Here is an 18047-nt window from a genome sequence, read left to right as displayed (position 1 = left end):
GATTTCTTTAATTTGCTTCAAGAGAAACTGTTGTCAGCCAACCAGGCAGCCATTTCTCAGGCCACTTTAATTAAATGCCAGGTCTTTAGGTGTGATATGAAATTCGTTTGGCTCCTCTGATCTCTCCCCGCTCCTCAGACAATTCATTAACATTTTCATTTCTGCCTTTATGTTTTTCGCACAAAGCTTCAAAAGGCGGGGAGCTTCATCGGTGACATTTCCTGTTCCCGCGCTATACATTCAATCGTTTATTTAAAGTGCATTTAAACCAGAGATTAAGTGCGTAGTGTGGCTGTTTCACACGAGATAATACGGCGTCTGTGGAGCCTCGGTCGGCGGAGGAATTAAAGTGAGAATAAAACAAGCAGGACCTCCTGTTGGGCGGGCCGTGTTTTATTGGAGGCTTTGTTATGTATTGTCGCCGCTTCAGGTTACTAAACTGTAGGGAGATAATAGAAATTCCCCGCAGCGGATGTCAAACAGAGATTCAAGTCTTTATTCATCACTTTTCTAAATCTTCTGTACCGCGGCGTCATTCATCTGCTGGCTAATAGCCTTCGGTCCCTTTCAACAACAATCAGAAGGTCTCTTTGGCGCTTTAATCTGACGGGAATTACAGGATTCACATCTCTTTCCCGCCTCACACGTAGCACCCGCGGCCTTTAGGGTTCATACATATTTTGACCGATTTCCATGACTTTAAACCAAATTTATTTCATGGATTTTTTTTCAAGGACTTTTTTTCCAGGCCTGAAAAAAAACATTTTAAAATTCTATGACTTTTCCAGGTTTTCCATGAACCCAGTGTACAGTACGGCTACCTTCAGTAGCTTACATATAGCATAGAGCTAATGCTAGTAAGTAGTCAAATTGTATAAATAAATATTGGCTATTATTTATAAAATATTGTTATTTATTTAACCTGTTGATCTTAACGGTACACGGTAAGTAGCATCAAGGTACGCTATAAGGTAAAAGTACAACTCTACTTTTACCCCGCAGTGCAGTATAATATACATTTATGGCGTATTTTATGGTGTAGGCTTTAACTGATCATTAACTAGACTTCCTTTTTTTCTGCTCTTCCATCTGGTGCCGCACTAAACAAACTGCTGGTGACACAACCTCTGCAAGCAAGAAATAAAGAAAGAACAGTCCAGTCACTCTGCCGGCTGTTCAAGAGAGCGAGTAAAAGGATTAATGAAGAGGAAAAGCTGATGCACGACAGCGGACCGTAAGAGGAAGTGATGGCATGCTAGCGGCCCGCCGCGGGAACAGAGCTACTATATTACTTTACCGCGGGAATATCTGCTGTCATCGTCCTGCTGCTCACTTTTAATGCGCTGAGTTACGGACGCCGGCGCGCGGCGCTCGGGCGGAACCGACCGCCAGCCGCTCTAAATGTTAATCTCATTGTTATCAAATCAACGTCAACGCGCGGAACAGGAGCTCGCGCTCACATATAGACTTTGTCCAAGGAGACCGACAGACGCCCAAGGTCGCTTTTTGAGTGTAAATTCACTTTGATTAAGTGCTGACACGGACGGTAGATGGAGTCAATAACGGCGGGGAGAGGGGGAATGAAATGCATTTTTAAAAATATATTCTATTCTAGGTGTGTGTGTGTGTGTGTGTGTGTGTGTGTGTGTGTGTGTGTGTTCACTGGATCTGGTGCTGCCCTGAGAACACACTTTCGAACCCTTTTGTCAGTGTCAGAGTGTCTGTTTGACATGTGTGTTATTCTCCGTGCGCCAATAGCTTTGGTTCCCCGATAAGACCGCTTTGTACGCGGAGGCCTGCTGGAGACTATTGGTCTTGATCCACGGCGGACCAGCATGCATCACAGCGTGCCCAGATACTGAGGAGTCTGGGAAAAAGGAGCTATAAATGATGAGCCGTTCATGTCCCAGTACCGGTGCAGGAAGCTGGCGCTCAAGAGCACAACGGCGCCTTCCACTGTTTCCAGTATTTACGGATACAAGAGAAGTGGTGAAGCAGAAATATAGAGTTTTGTTGTCGTTACCACCTTTTTAAGCTGCTTATTTACACCTCCAGAAGTTATGTAGCAACATTGGCATTCATTTGTAGTCGTGTTTGATGTCAACTGACGAATATAACTTAGATTAGATTTTTTAACTCTGTTTTTGGTCCCCACCAACTCCCCGTTAGCTGCCCAAACTCCCCGTTAGCTGCCCAAACTCCCCGTTAGCTGCCCAAACCCCACGTTAGCTGCCTAAACCCCACGTTAGCTGCCTAAACCCCACGTTAGCCGCTAAGTTTCCCACTAGTCGTGTCTTTTGGCAGCTTTTCTGCTGAAAATAACACTGAAGTAGTATTGCTGCGTTTACTTAACGCGTCTATAATCTATATTTTCATTCAAAAATCTATTGAATTTTAAGTAAACCTTTGAAAAACAGCATGAGCCTTGTTCCCTTCATGAATCTGCAGCTCCCCTCGGCTTTACAGAGCGTTATGTGTAAAACCATCACTATCACAAATTCATATTTAAATAGTTTAATTTAATTAGAATGTGAAACTATTCAAATCAAAAATGCACAAACTAAAAGTAAGTCTTGTGGTACTTAAACTGCACGGTCGGAGAGAGAAGAGCGACGGAGCTACAGCAAATAAAAACAGTAAATAAATCACACAAACAAAATAGAATATACTCAGGCACAGCAAACCAACCAAAGTAACACAATAACAAAATGCAGATGTAAAATGGCCGCCCTGTCACTCAGCCCAACACAAAAACCCACAAGCTCAAATCAAACAAACGGCCCGTGCTAAATGAATACTTTAAAAAGCGACATGTAAATTATAAAAGGCAACAACACACTAAACACACTAAAATCATGCTTTTAAAACCTGCATCAAAAGGAAAGAGAGCTCACCATATTAGTCTCCACACGGCTGGTCTCAGCTGCTCTCAGGTGTGCTGGCTATCAAAGGCTCAGGTGAGCTTCCCGCCCCTTTTTAAAGGCCCCGCCCCCCTGCACGGGTCCCAAATGTCAGGCTGCCCATGGCCTGCCTTTCCACAAGTTGGAAAAATATTAAAGAAAAGTACTAATAGTCAGTGTTAAATTATTGTTTCCTTGAATGTGCATCGCACAACTTCTTTTTAATGAAGGACAAGAATGAAAATTGACAAATTGGAGACACAAAAATGGCAAAAACAAATCTCGATGCATATTTTAAACAGAGCAATAAAAACATGATGTTTCCTCTAAACAGGGAAAACGGTGACTTAATTACAATAATTCAGCTTCTTACAGTTGAATGCAAAAGTTAGTGCTTTGGCACAGATTGAAAACAATTTAAGTGTGTGTGTGTGTGTGTGTGTTTCACACAGATAGTTGGATCAATGTTAAAATCAATATTGTACATTCAGCCTTGTCTTTCATCGCACGCGACCAAAATCAGATAAAAAGCGACAAAGCGTGACGGCAATTAGCGACGCCGGACGCTTTTAAAATGTTGAAAGAAAGAAAAAACAAAACCCTCTGAAGTTCTCCAGCGGCGCGCCCCCTGTGGGTTTGACGTTTTTTTTACGCTTTGACTCACTGGCATGTGACCTGATAATAAGCCAGTCATGCATTAAAAGTTTGTTTTTTTGCTCACAATTCAAAACGCATCGATCTCGGCACGCCGGCATGAACTTGATGGTCTACTTCCAGTCGCAGCGGGGGGGTCGAGAGGCTGCCGGTGTTTAATGTTTGATGTTTTATATTTTATATTTTAGGCTATCAAGTCCAAAAAAAAATGGGCAATGAAAATATGGCGATTTATTAAAACTCCAAATGTTTAGTCGTAGTGACAGATTCAAAAGTTTGCAGCATGAACATCTTTTCAATGTCTCAAACTCATCACTCAAAGGATGTAAAAACCTAAAATAGATCTCTAGATGAAGTCTTCTCGTCTGCATCTTCAGCCGGGGGAAGGTCAGGGGCGGGGGCAGCGCTGCAGTGGTTACGTACGAGCAGCAGGGGGCGCTAGAGGCGAAGAAACGAATCCAAAAGAAAAACACTTTGCTTCTTTAAGAACAAGCTTGAGTCAATGTGGAAGGTCTGCAGGAGCGAGAGGGCCAGATACAAATGTTGACTGATAAAGTTCTCATGTCTCCGGCCCCAAACAGTCCAAAAAAACACTCCTGCTACTCTGGATTTGGTGAAAAGTCATGGTAATTGGGTCTAAAGTCATGGAAATTGGGTCTAAAGTCATGGTAATTGGGTCAAAAGTCATGGAAATTTGGTTAAAAGTCTTGGAAATCGGGTCAAAAGTCATGGAAATCGGGTCAAAAGTCATGGAAATTGAGTCAAAAGTCATGGAAATTGAGTCAAAAGTCTTGGAAATTTGGTTAAAAGTCATGGAAATTGGGTCAAAAGTCATGGAAATTTGCTTAATTCAAGTGTGAGTCCCTGTGTGGAAGGTCTGCAGGACCGATCGGAGCAGATAAAGTTTCGGACTGTTTGATAAAGTTCTCATCTCTCCGTCTCAAAAACACTCCTCCTCCTCCTCCTCCTGCGGATCCCGCTGACGGATGAAGAGTTAACGCGCGCAAGCTAATGAATATGAATGAGGTAAATGAAAAGCTGATGAATGTTATCCCTTATCTCCATAAAGATTGGACGATTCCCTTGAACCTCTGGCAAGGACACGCACAATAAAGAACACATTTGAAGAGTTAGCTGCAGTTGATGGACGTTGATAAGGTTACATCACGGCGCTGATACGCGGCGTCTGGACGAGGCTACGATCTGAGCCCCGCGTGATAGTTTGTCCGCGGCAATCGCCAACCCCAAAAAAAAGAGGAGGAGGAAAAAAAAATCAATGTAGATTTTATAAGATCTTCCTCACAATGTCCCGAGGGGTCTAATGCGCACATTTGAGTTATTAAAATGAATATGTCCATTAGAGTTCCTCCACCCGAGAGACCACTGCCGGCTGACGAAGAGATATACACTCTCATTTTCCTCTTCATTTTCAGCGCTGTCAGATCAATCATGCGCCATCCCAACTCCAAGGTGAAACCCATCAAAGTGTCGCTCCCGCCATCGCCGGGTGATTCACGCGGGAAGCTGTGGCGGCGCGCTGGGGCCGGACAAACAGCGGAGGAGACAAGCGTCAACAAGCGAGTTAGGGGAAGGGGAAACAAACATCCCTCCCCTCCCCCCCCACGATGTGCCCGCAGAGATTAATCTGCTTCTTTTTTTTACTGCCGGTCCTCAAGAGCAAAACGAACACAACTCCCAGTCGTAAAAGAATTGGCTCATAAACACCAACAGGGCCCCGCGTGGAGCGAGCGCCGGGATAAAGTCTGTCTAATCTAGCAGATAAGATGCGTCTGTGTTGGGGGGGGGGGTCACTCTGCTGGGAAGCTGTTGCCTTCAGGATCCTCAGATGCCGAGAAGCTGGATGTGGATCGTCCTGTAACTGCGAGAGTGTGTCTGCTTTGAGGGTTATGGCGGCAGTCAAGACTCGGGCGGCCATGTTCCTTTGGGTCGCGCTCCTTTGGGGCGTCCTCGGGGCCCCGGCGGGCCCGCGGAGGCCCAAGGTGCTGCTGGTGTCCTTCGACGGGTTCCGGTGGGACTACGACCGCGGCGTGGACACGCCGAACCTGGACCGCATGGCCGAGGACGGGGTGAAGGCCGCGTACGTCACGCCGCCGTACCTCACCATCACTAGCCCCGCCCACTTCACCCTCCTGACAGGTACGCCGGGGTTCTCACGGGGGTAAAGGAAAAGTGGTGTAAAAGTGGTGTAAATGAGTTTAAATACTACATTTTATCACTTTTACGGTTTACACACACATTTCACACAATGTTTGCTCATGAACATATGGTTAAAAGTCATGAAAATATAATTTTAAGTCATGAAAATATGGTTTAAAGTCATGGAAATTGGGTTGAAAGTCAGGGAAGTTTGGTTTAAAGTCATAAAGATTTGGTTAAGAGTCAATTAAATGTGGTTAAAAGTCATTGATATTTAGTTAAAAGTCATGAAAATTTGGTTAAAAACCATGAAAATTGGGTTAAAAGTCATAAAAATTTCGTTTAAAATCATAGAAATTTGGTTTAAAGTCATGAAAATTTGGTTCAAAGTTATGGAAATCCATTGGTCACAATGCGTATAAACCCTGAGTAAGATATATATATTTTTTAATTGTTCTACAAACGCTGCATCCTGATTGGCCGGAGGTGATGTCATGGCGGACGCAGCAGAGACAGCTCTGAGTTGACTTTGCTCAGATTGCAGGAAGTAAAAAAAGAAGCCGTGGTGAAAAAAGGAATTAGTTGTAATTGAATGTCCCAAGGTCCAGCAGCTTTTATAGCTGAGTAAGATAATTATGCGAGGATTGCTGGGGGAAGAAGTCGCTGCTCCTCTTCTCTTTTCTTTTTTTCTTATTTTGACTCTTAAATCTTCAGAGCCGGCGGGAAAAAAAAAAGAAGAAAATTTAACTTCCTTGAAATTAAATTCCTCTAATCTCCGAAGTTGGTCATAAGACCTTGTCCAAAAAAAGCGTCACGCCACTCAGCCCCGGAAAGTTGATAGAATTTTTAATGCGAGTGTGTCACGCTGTGAATAATGAGACCCCCCCCCCTCCTCATACACACACACACACACACACACACACACACACACACACCCCGCAGGCCGCTACGTGGAGCGCCACGGGGTCGTCCACAACATGTGGTTCGACACCAGCACCACGGAGAAGAAGCCGTACTACCAGACGCAGTTCGTCAACGAGTGGTGGGACAACGGCTCGCTGCCCATCTGGATCACCGCGCAGAGCCAGGTGTGTGTGTGTGAGTCTGTGTGTGTGTGTGTGTGTGTGTCTGCGCCGCCATTTTGAATCTGTTTTGAAGTAACTCATTGAAGAATACGTTTTTCGCTAGATCTCTGTAGTTGTGATGTCATTTTTTGCCTGTGCGTGTATGTGTGTGTGTGTGTGTATATATGTGTGTGTCTGTGTGTGTGCAGGTGTATATATATGAGTGTGTGTTTGTAAGCGCCGCCATTTTCCATCTGTTTAGCTGTTTCCGCGAGGTCTCTGCAGTTGTGATGCAATTTTTCGCCAGTGTGTGTGTGTGTGTGTGTATATATATATATATATATATATATATATATATATATATATGTGTGTGTGTGTGTGTGTGTGTCTGAGCGTCGCCATTTTCCATCTGTTTAGCAGTTTACGGCACCAGAAACTATTTCTTTTAACAAAATTACATTGAGGAAAATACATTTTTTCCACGAGATCCCTCGTTGTGATGCAATTTTTTTTTGCCTGTGTGTGTGTATGTGTGTGTGTGTGTGCGTTTGTGTGTTTGTGCTGCCATTTTTCATCTTTATGCTTTTGAGGTGACGGCACCAAAAACATTTCTCTCCACAAAACCACATTGAAGAATGAAGATCTCTGTAGTTGTGATGCAAATGTTTGCCAGCGTGTGTATGTATATTTATATAATACATATAAATATATATATACATATAAATGTGTGCGTGTGTGTGCAGTGCTGCGACTGCATGCAGATGACAGCTGCTGTGAGATTCAGCATCCGCTGATCTGGTTTCCCTGCATGTTTGATCCGATCGACCCTTTTTGCACGCTTGTTAATGCACCGTGTTCCAAGAAGTACATGCGTTTATATTTATACGTGCGTGGGGGGGTTGATGTGTGTGTGTGTGTGTGTGTGTGTGTGTGTGTGTGTCCCTCCCTCCCTCCTCCAGGGCCTAAAAGCTGGCTCTCTTCACTTCCCTGGCACGGCTTCCAGTTACCAGGGACAGGTTGCCATGGTGCGGGAAGTGGAGCCGCCGCTCTACAACTACAAGAACGAGACGGCGTGGCGGGAGAACGCCGACCGCGTGATGGGCTGGTTCGCCGAGCGCGAGCTGGACTTCGTGTCGCTGTACTTCGGCGAGCCGGACGGCACGGGCCACCGGTACGGGCCGGACTCCCCGCAGCTGCGCCGCATGGTGGAGCAGGTGGACCGCACGGTGGGCTACATCCGGCGCGCCGCGGAGCGCCGCGGGCTAACGGACCGCCTGAACCTCATCGTCACCTCCGACCACGGCATGAGCGCGGTGTACCGCGGCGGCCAGGTGGCCGAGGAGATCACGCTGTCCAAGATCCCCGGCTTCTCCTTCAAGGACCTGTCCTTCCACCTGGTGGACTTCGGCCCCTCCGGGATGCTGCTGCCCAAGCCGGGCCGGCTGGACAAGGTGTACGCCGCCCTGAAGGGGGCGCACCCGCACCTGCACGTGTTCAAGAAGGAGGAGATGCCGGAGCGCCTCCACTTCGCCGACAACGACCGCATCCTGCCCATCGTCCTGTGGGCCGACCCCGGATACGTCATCAACGGGGTGCGTTTCCACGGCGTTTTGTCTTTTAGCGCCAAGCTAGCTGCCGGAAAAAGATAGAAGAGAAATAATAATAATATGGATTCATTTATTGTACGTTAGTTCTACCGTAGAAGTCGGGTTACAAGCCGCTACTATCTTCGGTAGGTGCCCCCGCTGTAGCCAGCTAGCGCTGCTGCTAGCTCTCCGCTAGCTCCCTGCTAGCTCCCCGACAAACCACCGAAGGTAGGGGACCAACCCCCGCTCGACTCGACGCGGGCAGCGGGGACGCGGGCGGTAGCAGCAGCAGTTAGCGGGGAGCTAGCAGCAGCGGGGAGCTAATAAAACATTGTTTGCTAGCTAGAAGGCTATAGATTAGCGCTCGTTGGTCCTGATGGATCAGCAGAGAAACTCTGATATCTCGTTTTTGAGAAAAACCTGTTGGCCTGAAATATTGGAGCAACATGGACGAATATGAGAAGATAAAAAAAAAAACTGGAAAGCTTCTCACAGTCCGTCGGTCCAATCAGTTTTCTTGCTTATCTCGAGAGACGTTCAGCGGCGTAAAGCCTCAACTTTCCTCCTGGATCTTGATAATTTAACTTTCTTCCATCTGCAAAAAAAAAAGAGCAAAAAATAAATAACGGTGAATCTCCTCAGATGTGAGTTTGTGCAACAGAATTCAATTAAAAGCGGATTTTAGAGTCAAATCTGAACTGATGTTTAAAGAGAAGCTTCAAATTAACTGAGGATGAAATATGTATTTAGTCGTAGTTCAAACAGCAGCGGTGTGTTCAGGGAGCCGGTTGTTTGAGATCAAAAAGCACGACATCCACGCAGGAGAGAAGTCCTTATTTAGTTGAATAGAAACAAAAACTAGTGAAGGGTAACGAAGTGAGCTGGAGGCGGTGCTGTATCTCCAGTAACGTACTGTTCAAGGGTACATTATCGACGATACAGTACTGCCTCTCCTTCCTTATTGCTTCAATACAAACACACAAATAGATCTTTCTTTGTTTTAAGCTGCTGTTAAACAGGATTTAAAGTTAAACCGCAGAGTTTTCAGGTGAATCCTTGTCGGTGTAACTCCGGCCTGAGAGGCAGCGGCGGTGAAAAAGCCTCCTATGACATCACCGATTTGGGGCTTTTCGTCCTCGGGGCGCCACGTGGAGACGTTTAAAAGCTGCGGGGTGTCGCGTTTAAAATTACATTACTATTTAGTGTGTTTTCTTCAGCGTATAATCAGAACCGTCGTGCTTTTTATGAGCTAGAATGAGGCGTTTATGTTCGCACGCTGAGCCGGGTTCTCTTCATCGAGCCGCCGCCGCCGCCGCCGCATCACTACAGGAGCCCGGAGAGGACAAAACTAAACGCCGCCCGCAGAGTTTTCAGATGAAGTAATTAGTTGCGAGACCCCACGCCTCCGATACCTCTCGCTCGACCTTTTACCTGCTGAGATGATGATTACGACCCAGTTATTGCCTCATTATAAGGAAATCAAAAGATGATGCGCCGATACGCCGCAAGATAAACAAGCTTCGCACGCACGCCGGTTTAATATCTCTCAAGTCATCGACGACGACGGCGGCGTTAACCCTTTTACTTCTGTAATGATGACAGCCCCTGGTAGTTTTTCTCTTATTTATCAATAAATATGTCAACAAATGTCCTTTTGGCAAAATTATTTTGCCCTTTTTTCAGGAGAAATGTAACTTTCAAAGACTTAAAACAGTGTGTAAAAACTAAAAAAGTAAACAAACGTATTTGAGTTTTCATCATATTTCTCTTTGAATCATCACCTGAGCAAAGCTTTTGAGATTATGAACATTAAATTTAAACTATTCTACATCTTCTCAAACAGTTTTGTTAGCATAAAGCTTTCAGTGTCCGTGTTTAAGCTTTGATATGATTCCATGTTCAGGCCTTTTAGAGATTTGTTCATCTCTCTGAAGCAGTTCCTGTCCAGCTGAAGACACAACACAGTACTGCAGTACTCACACATGAGGCTGCTTACAGGCAACTGTTAAATAACTGTTAAATAACTGTTAAATAACTGATAAATAACTGAAATCATAAACTTGTCTGCGAATGCTGAACACGATGGAAACTAATCAGACAGATAAAAACATCTTATCTTGGAGTATATAGGGGTTTTTTTTTTAGTCCTTTCCATTTTATGGCTCCACTTCAACTCCTTTCAGTGTGGAAAGTCCTTTCAGCGTGTCGGGGCTGTTGCGTAACTCGCACTCCTGCGTCCTGAAGCTTCCAGCTGGAGATAAACTGGATATTTACTACCAAATTATCAAAGGACATGTGTGTGTTGAGTTCATTTTTGAAAGATTCTGACTTGCTCATTGGTTGATGGAAGTAACAGAAAGAGCGTGTGTGTGGAGGACTCCTTCTCTTTGACAACAGCTCCCTCTGCTGGCTGGAGGCGGTACTGCAGCGTGTTAGCACGCCCGCTACTTAAATCAATGCCTTGTAAACTTTACGAGGTCATTGAGTCTAACACACTGGGTTGTGTGTGTGTGTTGTGTGTGTGTTGTGTTGTGTTGTGTCTCCCCGTCCCCTCTGCGCAGTATTTCCCCGTTCAGTTCCACAAGGGCGAGCACGGCTTCGACAACCAGGACATGGACATGAAGCCCTTCTTCCGGGCCGTGGGGCCGGCGTTCCGCAGGAACCTGCAGGTGGCGCCGTTTGAGACGGTGAACATTTACGCCCTCATGTGCCACCTGCTGGGCGTCGAGCCGGAGCCCAACGACGGACACCTGAACGCCACGCGGCACATGCTGGTGGGCGGAGCCACGAGCCAGGGTGAGAGCTCAATTCAATAACCTCAGAGAGACGCACAACGACCACAAAGAGATACACAACTACCACAAAGAGACACACAATGACCTCAGAGAGACACACAATTACCACAAAGAGACATACTATGACCTCAAAGAGACACACAATGACCTCAGAGACACATAATGATCTCAAATAGACACACAACTACCACAAAGAGACACACAATGACCTCAGAGACACACAATGACCACAAAGAGACACACAACTACCACAAAGAGACATACAATGACCTCAGAGACACAAATGTGAACAAGTGAATGTGTAAATATGTGAATACCTGAATGTGTGAATACGGGAATGTGTGAAGAAGTGAATGTGTGAACAAGTGAATGAGTGACTGTGTGAATGTCTTCCAGGTGGAGGTAAGAACAAGTGAATGTATGAATGACTGACTGTGTGAATGTCTTCCAGGTGGAGGTGAGAACACTGAATGTATGAATGAGTGACTGTGTGACTGTGTGAATGTCTTCCAGGTGGAGGTGAGAACAAGTGAATGTGTGAATGAGTGACTGTGTGACTGTGTGAATGTCTTCCAGGTGGAGGTGAGAACAAGTGAATGAGTGACTGTGTGACTGTGTGAATGTCTTCCAGGTGGAGGTGAGAACAAGTGAATGTGTGAATGAGTGACTGTGTGACTGTGTGAATGTCTTCCAGGTGGAGGTGAGAACAAGTGAATGTATGAATGTATGAATGAGTGACTGTGTGACTGTGTGAATGTCTTCCAGGTGGAGGTGAGGGTTCCCTGCAGAGCGTCTTCTCTGGCGTTGCCGCGGCAGCTGGAGTTCTTCTAGTGTTTTTAGCGACGACGCTCAAAACGCTGCAGAAGCGACGCAGCAGAGAAAGGTCACCACGGGGTCAAGAGCGTTGTGTTCACACGGCCAGAATACTTGTAGTAAAGTCACAATATGGCATTTGTATTCAGACATGTTTTTAATGTATTTAAACTCTTCACGAGTGTAAAACTAAAACATGACTTTTGTCTGTTGTCATGTTGTGAAATGTTTGTTTGTTGTCTTTGTTGTTCCAGATCAGGAAGTTCAGAACGTCTTCCAGGAAAAGAAACGACAGAACAAACTTCCTTCTGAAGGAAAATCAAGAGAACAAAATGCTGCCGTGTGTGTGTGTGTGTGTGTGTGTGTGTGTGTGTGTTAAAGTAGCTTTGTGTTAAAGTAGTTGTATCTTAAAGTAACTGTGTGTTAAGGTGTCTGTGTGTAGTTGTGTGTTAAAGTAGTTGTGTGTTAAAGTATCTGTGTGTAGTTGTGTGTTAAAGTAGTTGTGTGTGTGTTAAAGTAGCTGTGTGTTAAGGTGTCTGTGTGTAGTTGTGTGTTAAAGTAGTTGTGTGTTAAAGTATCTGTGTGTAGTTGTGTGTTAAAGTAGTTGTGTGTGTTAAAGTAGCTGTGTGTTAAGGTGTCTGTGTGTAGTTGTGTGTTAAAGTAGTTGTGTGTTAAAGTATCTGTGTGTAGTTGTGTGTTAAAGTAGTTGTGTGTGTTAAAGTAGCTGTGTGTTAAGGTGTCTGTGTGTAGTTGTGTGTTGTCCATCACCTCCGCGGCTCTACTTTCACTCACAATGTGTGAAGAAAGCGTTTGGATCAGAGGACGGTGGCTGCCGAGGGACTCGTTTAAGTAACCGCATTCCCAGTTACCCGCCTCTCTTCGCGCACTGTGGTCAAGTTATAGGCGGGAAAACGACACTTCCGGTTACCACTTTCAAAATAAAATAATTAAAAATATATATACATATATGTATTTACTTGTTTTTGCATGCATGTTTAATAATATTAATAATTAATAATTTTAACATGTTAAAATAACAACAGTAATGTTACACAATATTCTACAAAAATATATTACAAAATATATTGATTTTTCTTTTTTATCAATAAATTCCATAAATAGACAAAAAGCAATATTTTTAAATGTTATTTATTTATTTTTATCAAAAATGCTTACGACTTATGTAACTTTGGAAATATTTAAAGAAATAGATAATATTTAGATAGATAATATTTAAAGATATGTTGTGATTTTTCTTATTCTCAACAAATGCCATGAAAAATATTTTCTTGTTTTTTTATTTTTTTAACCAAAAAATTGTTTATATCTTCAGCAAAAATATTTTACAGAAAGAAAGAAAAAAAGTACACGTTTCTCCCAAACATTTTTCAAAACCTTTATTTTGAAGGCGAAAGCCTGCAAGCTTCCGGCCTCCCCCCCTTACACCCGCGCGCGTGACGCCGCCGCGCTCGTCCCCTCTCGCCTCTCGGGAGAAAGGAGCAGAAAGCAGACATGGAGGAGCTGAGCGCCGTGGGGGAGCAGGTCTTTGACGCGGAATGCATCCTCAACAAGCGGCACAAGAAGGTCAGGAGCCGGGCGCGCGCGGCCCGCGCGGCCGCCGGCGGCCTCTTTGTTGTTTTCTCTTCCCGGCGTGAAGGTTGTTGGTTCTTCTCCCTTTTTTTCTAACTGCTTGTTTACGGACGTTTCTTCCGCTCTTTCGGGGGCGGAGGGGGCTTCTCTCTCTCTCTTTCTCTCTCTCTCTTTCTCTCTTTTCTCTTTCAGGGAAAGTTGGAGTTCCTGGTGAAGTGGAGGGGGTGGTCGTCCAAGTGAGTACACAACAACAACATCAACAACAACAACGCGTCGCCACAAACAAACAATCTGCTCGAGCCGTTATCCTTCGATGCTTTTTATTTATGTCTCGGTCCAATCAGCGGCGCGCGGCGCGCGACGTGCAGCTCGCCGCGTCGCGTCTCTCTGCGCTACTTTGTTGCTTCTTTTCCTTTTGTTCGCAGCGGAGAGAAGTTCAGCTCCCGCACGCGCATTGTTTCAGCCCATATCCGGTTTCTGTTATTGTTTCACGTGCCTCACGTTAACCTGAAGTGTATCCCGCGACCATCTGTCCCCACTTTACGAGCACTATTTGACTTTTTAACGGACGTCCTCGCGGTGCAGGAGACCGCTCGCGCGACACAGTGATGTACTTGTTGTGTGTATTTGTGTGTGTGTTAGTGTGTAGCTGCGCACTCGGCGTCGTTTCTTGTCACTTTGCCCTTTTTCTGTCCGCTCCACATTGTTGCTGTAATCCACCATCAATGCACACTGTTGCCTGCCAGCTCCACGGCTTTCTGTTGGAGCCACAGTCCTTTGTGTGTGTGTGTGTGTGTGTGTGTGTGTGTGTGTGTGTGTGTGTGTGTGTGTGTGTGTGTGTGTGGGGAGGGTGCACAGGGTGGGGGTTGATTATTTCACTGCCGATCAGAATGGGTCTTTTCAACAACAAGTGAGGAGGAAAAAGGACTTTGCGAGCGCGAGCAGAGACCTTTAAAGTATTTTAGTTCAAGTGGAAACTAGCGTGGAGCTACGTCTTCCCATACACGTCTATGAGCTCAACCTGCTGTGTTTTTACTTCATAATACGTTTTAAAAAGTAACTTCTTGTCTCAAAGTTTCCTGTATCGTCTCCAGAACATTTACAACTCTCCGTGTTCTTATTTTAGCGGCGAAAAACTTTTATTTTGAAAAGAGAAAACGGAAAAAAACGACCTCTTGTCTCCGTGAACACGTAATATGTTTTATTCTGTGATGTTTACGGGGAAACTTCACCCACAAAACCGCCGACGTCTTACTTTCTGATTCCTGGAAGAAGAAGAAAGAGAAATCTTAACAAACGCAGAACAAATAAACTCTCAAATCATAACTCTGGTCTGCTCGCGCTTTACTTCCTGAACGCCACGCTGACGTTTAACCAACAACCTGAAGGTCATTCATCTGACCTTCGTCTCTGCTGACGTCTTTCTTCCCTCAGACACAACAGCTGGGAGCCGCAAGACAACATCCTGGACCCCCGCCTGCTGGCGGCCTTCAACCGGAAGTATGAATATTAATAATTAACATTATTAATAAATATGTTTGGGTGTCATGAGTTTAGCTTGTCGTCAGAAAGTTTGTCTAGATATATAAATATATAGAACACATTTTGCAGACGTCAACATTACGCGTTGGATGATCCTTGAAATATTACAAATATTCTATATTTCTTATATTCTACATTTCTCACACTGAGCGCATAAAAAAACTTTATTTCCCCACAAACGCCGGAAAAAAGAGACGATTTTTGTGGAAGAAAAACTGGTTTAATTCTCATGAATGTTTGTTTGTTTGTTTGTTTGTTTGTTTTGAAGAGAGCAAGAGAAGGAGCTTCTGCTTCTTAAGAAAGGGAAGCGGCCGAGAGGACGACCGAGGAAAGTTCTGGTGAGTGAAACTCAGATTGTTATTAATGTTTATTAAATAATATTCAGCTCGCAGCGTTTAATATTTGTTCTTTTTCATTTCAGGAGAACGTTCCCGACGCCGCCAAGTCGGGCAGCTCTTCGTCCGGCTCCTCGTCGTCCTCCGATTCCTCTTCCTCGTGCTCCTCCTCTTCGTCCTCCTCGGATGACGAGGACGAAGACGCCGGCGGCGGCGGCGGCGGGGGAGGCGGCCGCGTCAAACCAGCGCTGCTGCCGCCGCCGCCGCTGGGCGTCCGGACGCGGGACCTCCTCCTCCCCGTCCCGCAGAAGAAGGCGCAGATCGTCGTGGCGAAGCCGGACGCGAAGAAGCGGAGCCGGAGACCCGACCCGCCGCCCGACCCGAAGGAGCCGCAGAGCCGGGGCCCCCAACGCAAGCTCCTCAGGGGGCCCGACGCCGGCGGCGCCGACGTCCCCGGAGCGATCAAGAAGCCCGTCCACTCGGCCAGCTTCACCTTCATGGGGTTCCACCGGGGCTCGCCGCGGGACGCCGGCCCCACCCGGGGCCCCGTGGCGCCGGGCGGGGCCGTCAGGAACTCCGCGGGGCCCGCCACCCTCTCCCTGAGCCGAGCCGGCCAGCAAAGCCGGAGCGTCGGCGTCGCGGGGAAGCTGTCCGTCCACGGAGGGACGAGTCTGGATTTGAAAGCGGCGGCGGCGGGTAAATCGAAGGGCGTGGCGGCGCTGAATCTGAATCTGAATCCCGCGGCGGCCGCTCGGCACGCACTGAGCGCCGCCGGAGCCGCCGCCGCCGCCGGGCTCAGAAAGGCCCCGGCCTCCGTGCCCACGCCGCAGCGGACACCCGGTCACAAGGCGGCGGCAGCGGCTTCTTTACCGGCTAGACACGCCCCCGTGGCCCGAAGCCCCGCCCCCCTGCCGCTGAACCTGCAGAACAAGCGGCTTCAGGACGGCGGCGCTCCGGCGTCGGGCCCGAGGAGCGCGGCGGTGACGGCACCGGCGGCGAGGAAACCCGCCGTCGTCCCGCAGAACCGGGAGTTTAATCCCACCAAGAGCCCGGCGACGCCCGGGCGGCTTCAGACCAGGAAGAGCCAGCTCGCCCCGCCGGACGCCGTCACCGAGGTCCAGACGCCGAGGGTCCAGACCCGGCTGGAGAAGACCGGCGCGCAGAAGCCGCCCGCGGAGCTGCAGGGCCAGCAGCACGCCGGCGCCAAGGACGGCAAGAAAGACATGAGCACGGGCGAGGAGGAGAGCTGCTCGGACTCCGACCAGGACCGGGATCCGGACCGGGAACGCTCGGCCGGCGCCCAGAACCAGGACTGGAAGCCCACGAGGAGTCTGATCGAACACGTGTTCGTGACGGACGTCACCGCCAACCTGGTCACGGTCACGGTGAAGGAGTCGCCCACCAGCGTCGGCTTCTTCAACCTGCGCAACTACTGACGGAGCCCGAGGGGGGCGGGAACCAATCACACGGAGGGGCGGGACCAAAACCCACGGGTGGGCGGGACCAAAACCCTTTGCCTCCAGAGCTTGCTGAGGAAAAGGAAAGCGTTTTGCGCGCCATCTTTCTTTTAATAAAAGACCAGTTTTTAGGTTTGAAAGAGGAAAGAAAGGACGGGACGTCGGGGTTTGATGGTTTTAATTTATTTTGCTACAAATTGTTCAAAAAAGAAACTGAAGAGCTGAAAAACGGAGGGGGCGTGTCTTCATGGCTGGAGGGGGCGTGTCTTCATGACTGGAGGGGGCGTGTCTTCTCTCGGCAGCAGCGTTCTGCTCGTCGGCGTGACTCCGTTTCAGTCGCTAGCTAATGATGTAAAGCAGTTTTTAATACTTAGTTTGTAGCGATGTTTACCTTTTTAACGTTTCATAAGTTAGCTACCTCTTTTCTGTTGAAGTTTGCTGCATTTTGTGTCATAAATTCTGTGGGAAATGAAAACTCCTCCAGGAGGCCACGTTGTGTCTTTATTGTTTTATATATATGTATCTTTTTTAAATATATATATATATATTTATATATATATATATTTATTTTTTATATCTATATATATATATATTATATATATATTTTTATTTATATATTTTATATTAAAAAATATATATATATTGTATTAATTTCTTATATATATATATATATATATATATAACAATTTTATATATTTTTTTGTAAAATATGTTTTACAAACATATATATATATATATTGTAATATATATTATACAAAAAATAATATATACAAATATATATATTTTTTTTTTGTTTAATATATATTACACATATATATATATATATATTTGTATGATTTTTTTCATTTTTTTTATTTATATATATATATATAAATATATATATATATAAGATATTTAAATAAGATATGTGTCCAGCTTCATTTCTCGTGGGGTAAAATAAAACCTCCAATCAGGATCCTCTGAGTTTCGTTATCGCCCTCGAAAACAAAAAGTTTGCTCGGCGGTGCAGCCGCTGATCGTTCTGCAGTTCTTCTTCTTCTCCAGACGGCGAGGGAGTCAGATTACGTATCTCTGCTCCTCCCCCGCTGGGAGCAGATAGCGCTCGGCCTGAAGGCTCCTGCTCGGCCTTCATCTGCTCAAGCTCGTCATTAATA

General features: G+C 46.1%; 2 protein-coding genes across 2 annotated transcripts; both read left to right on the top strand.

The window, feature by feature from the left end:
• Nucleotides 1-6687: 6687 nt before the first annotated feature.
• On the top strand, nt 6688-12860 carry LOC137787237 (ectonucleotide pyrophosphatase/phosphodiesterase family member 7-like). The gene is made up of 5 exons (XM_068579568.1): nt 6688-6799; nt 7735-8367; nt 10923-11157; nt 11922-12039; nt 12224-12860. Exons 1-5 carry the CDS (start codon nt 6689-6691, stop codon nt 12279-12281), a joined length of 1155 nt encoding a protein of 384 aa, XP_068435669.1. The 5' UTR covers nt 6688; the 3' UTR covers nt 12282-12860.
• A 452-nt stretch (nt 12861-13312) lies between these two features.
• On the top strand, nt 13313-17385 carry cbx2 (chromobox homolog 2 (Drosophila Pc class)). The gene is made up of 5 exons (XM_068579567.1): nt 13313-13553; nt 13752-13795; nt 14994-15059; nt 15370-15439; nt 15523-17385. Exons 1-5 carry the CDS (start codon nt 13482-13484, stop codon nt 16870-16872), a joined length of 1602 nt encoding a protein of 533 aa, XP_068435668.1. The 5' UTR covers nt 13313-13481; the 3' UTR covers nt 16873-17385.
• Nucleotides 17386-18047: the final 662 nt, after the last annotated feature.

Source organism: Clinocottus analis, unplaced genomic scaffold (assembly GCF_023055335.1).
Source record: "Clinocottus analis isolate CAN_PGR_092001 unplaced genomic scaffold, fCliAna1.0.p SCAF_16, whole genome shotgun sequence".
NCBI lineage: Eukaryota > Metazoa > Chordata > Actinopteri > Perciformes > Cottidae > Clinocottus > Clinocottus analis.
Note: the sequence above shows the minus strand (reverse complement) of the source record. Positions and strands in the feature narration are given on the sequence as shown.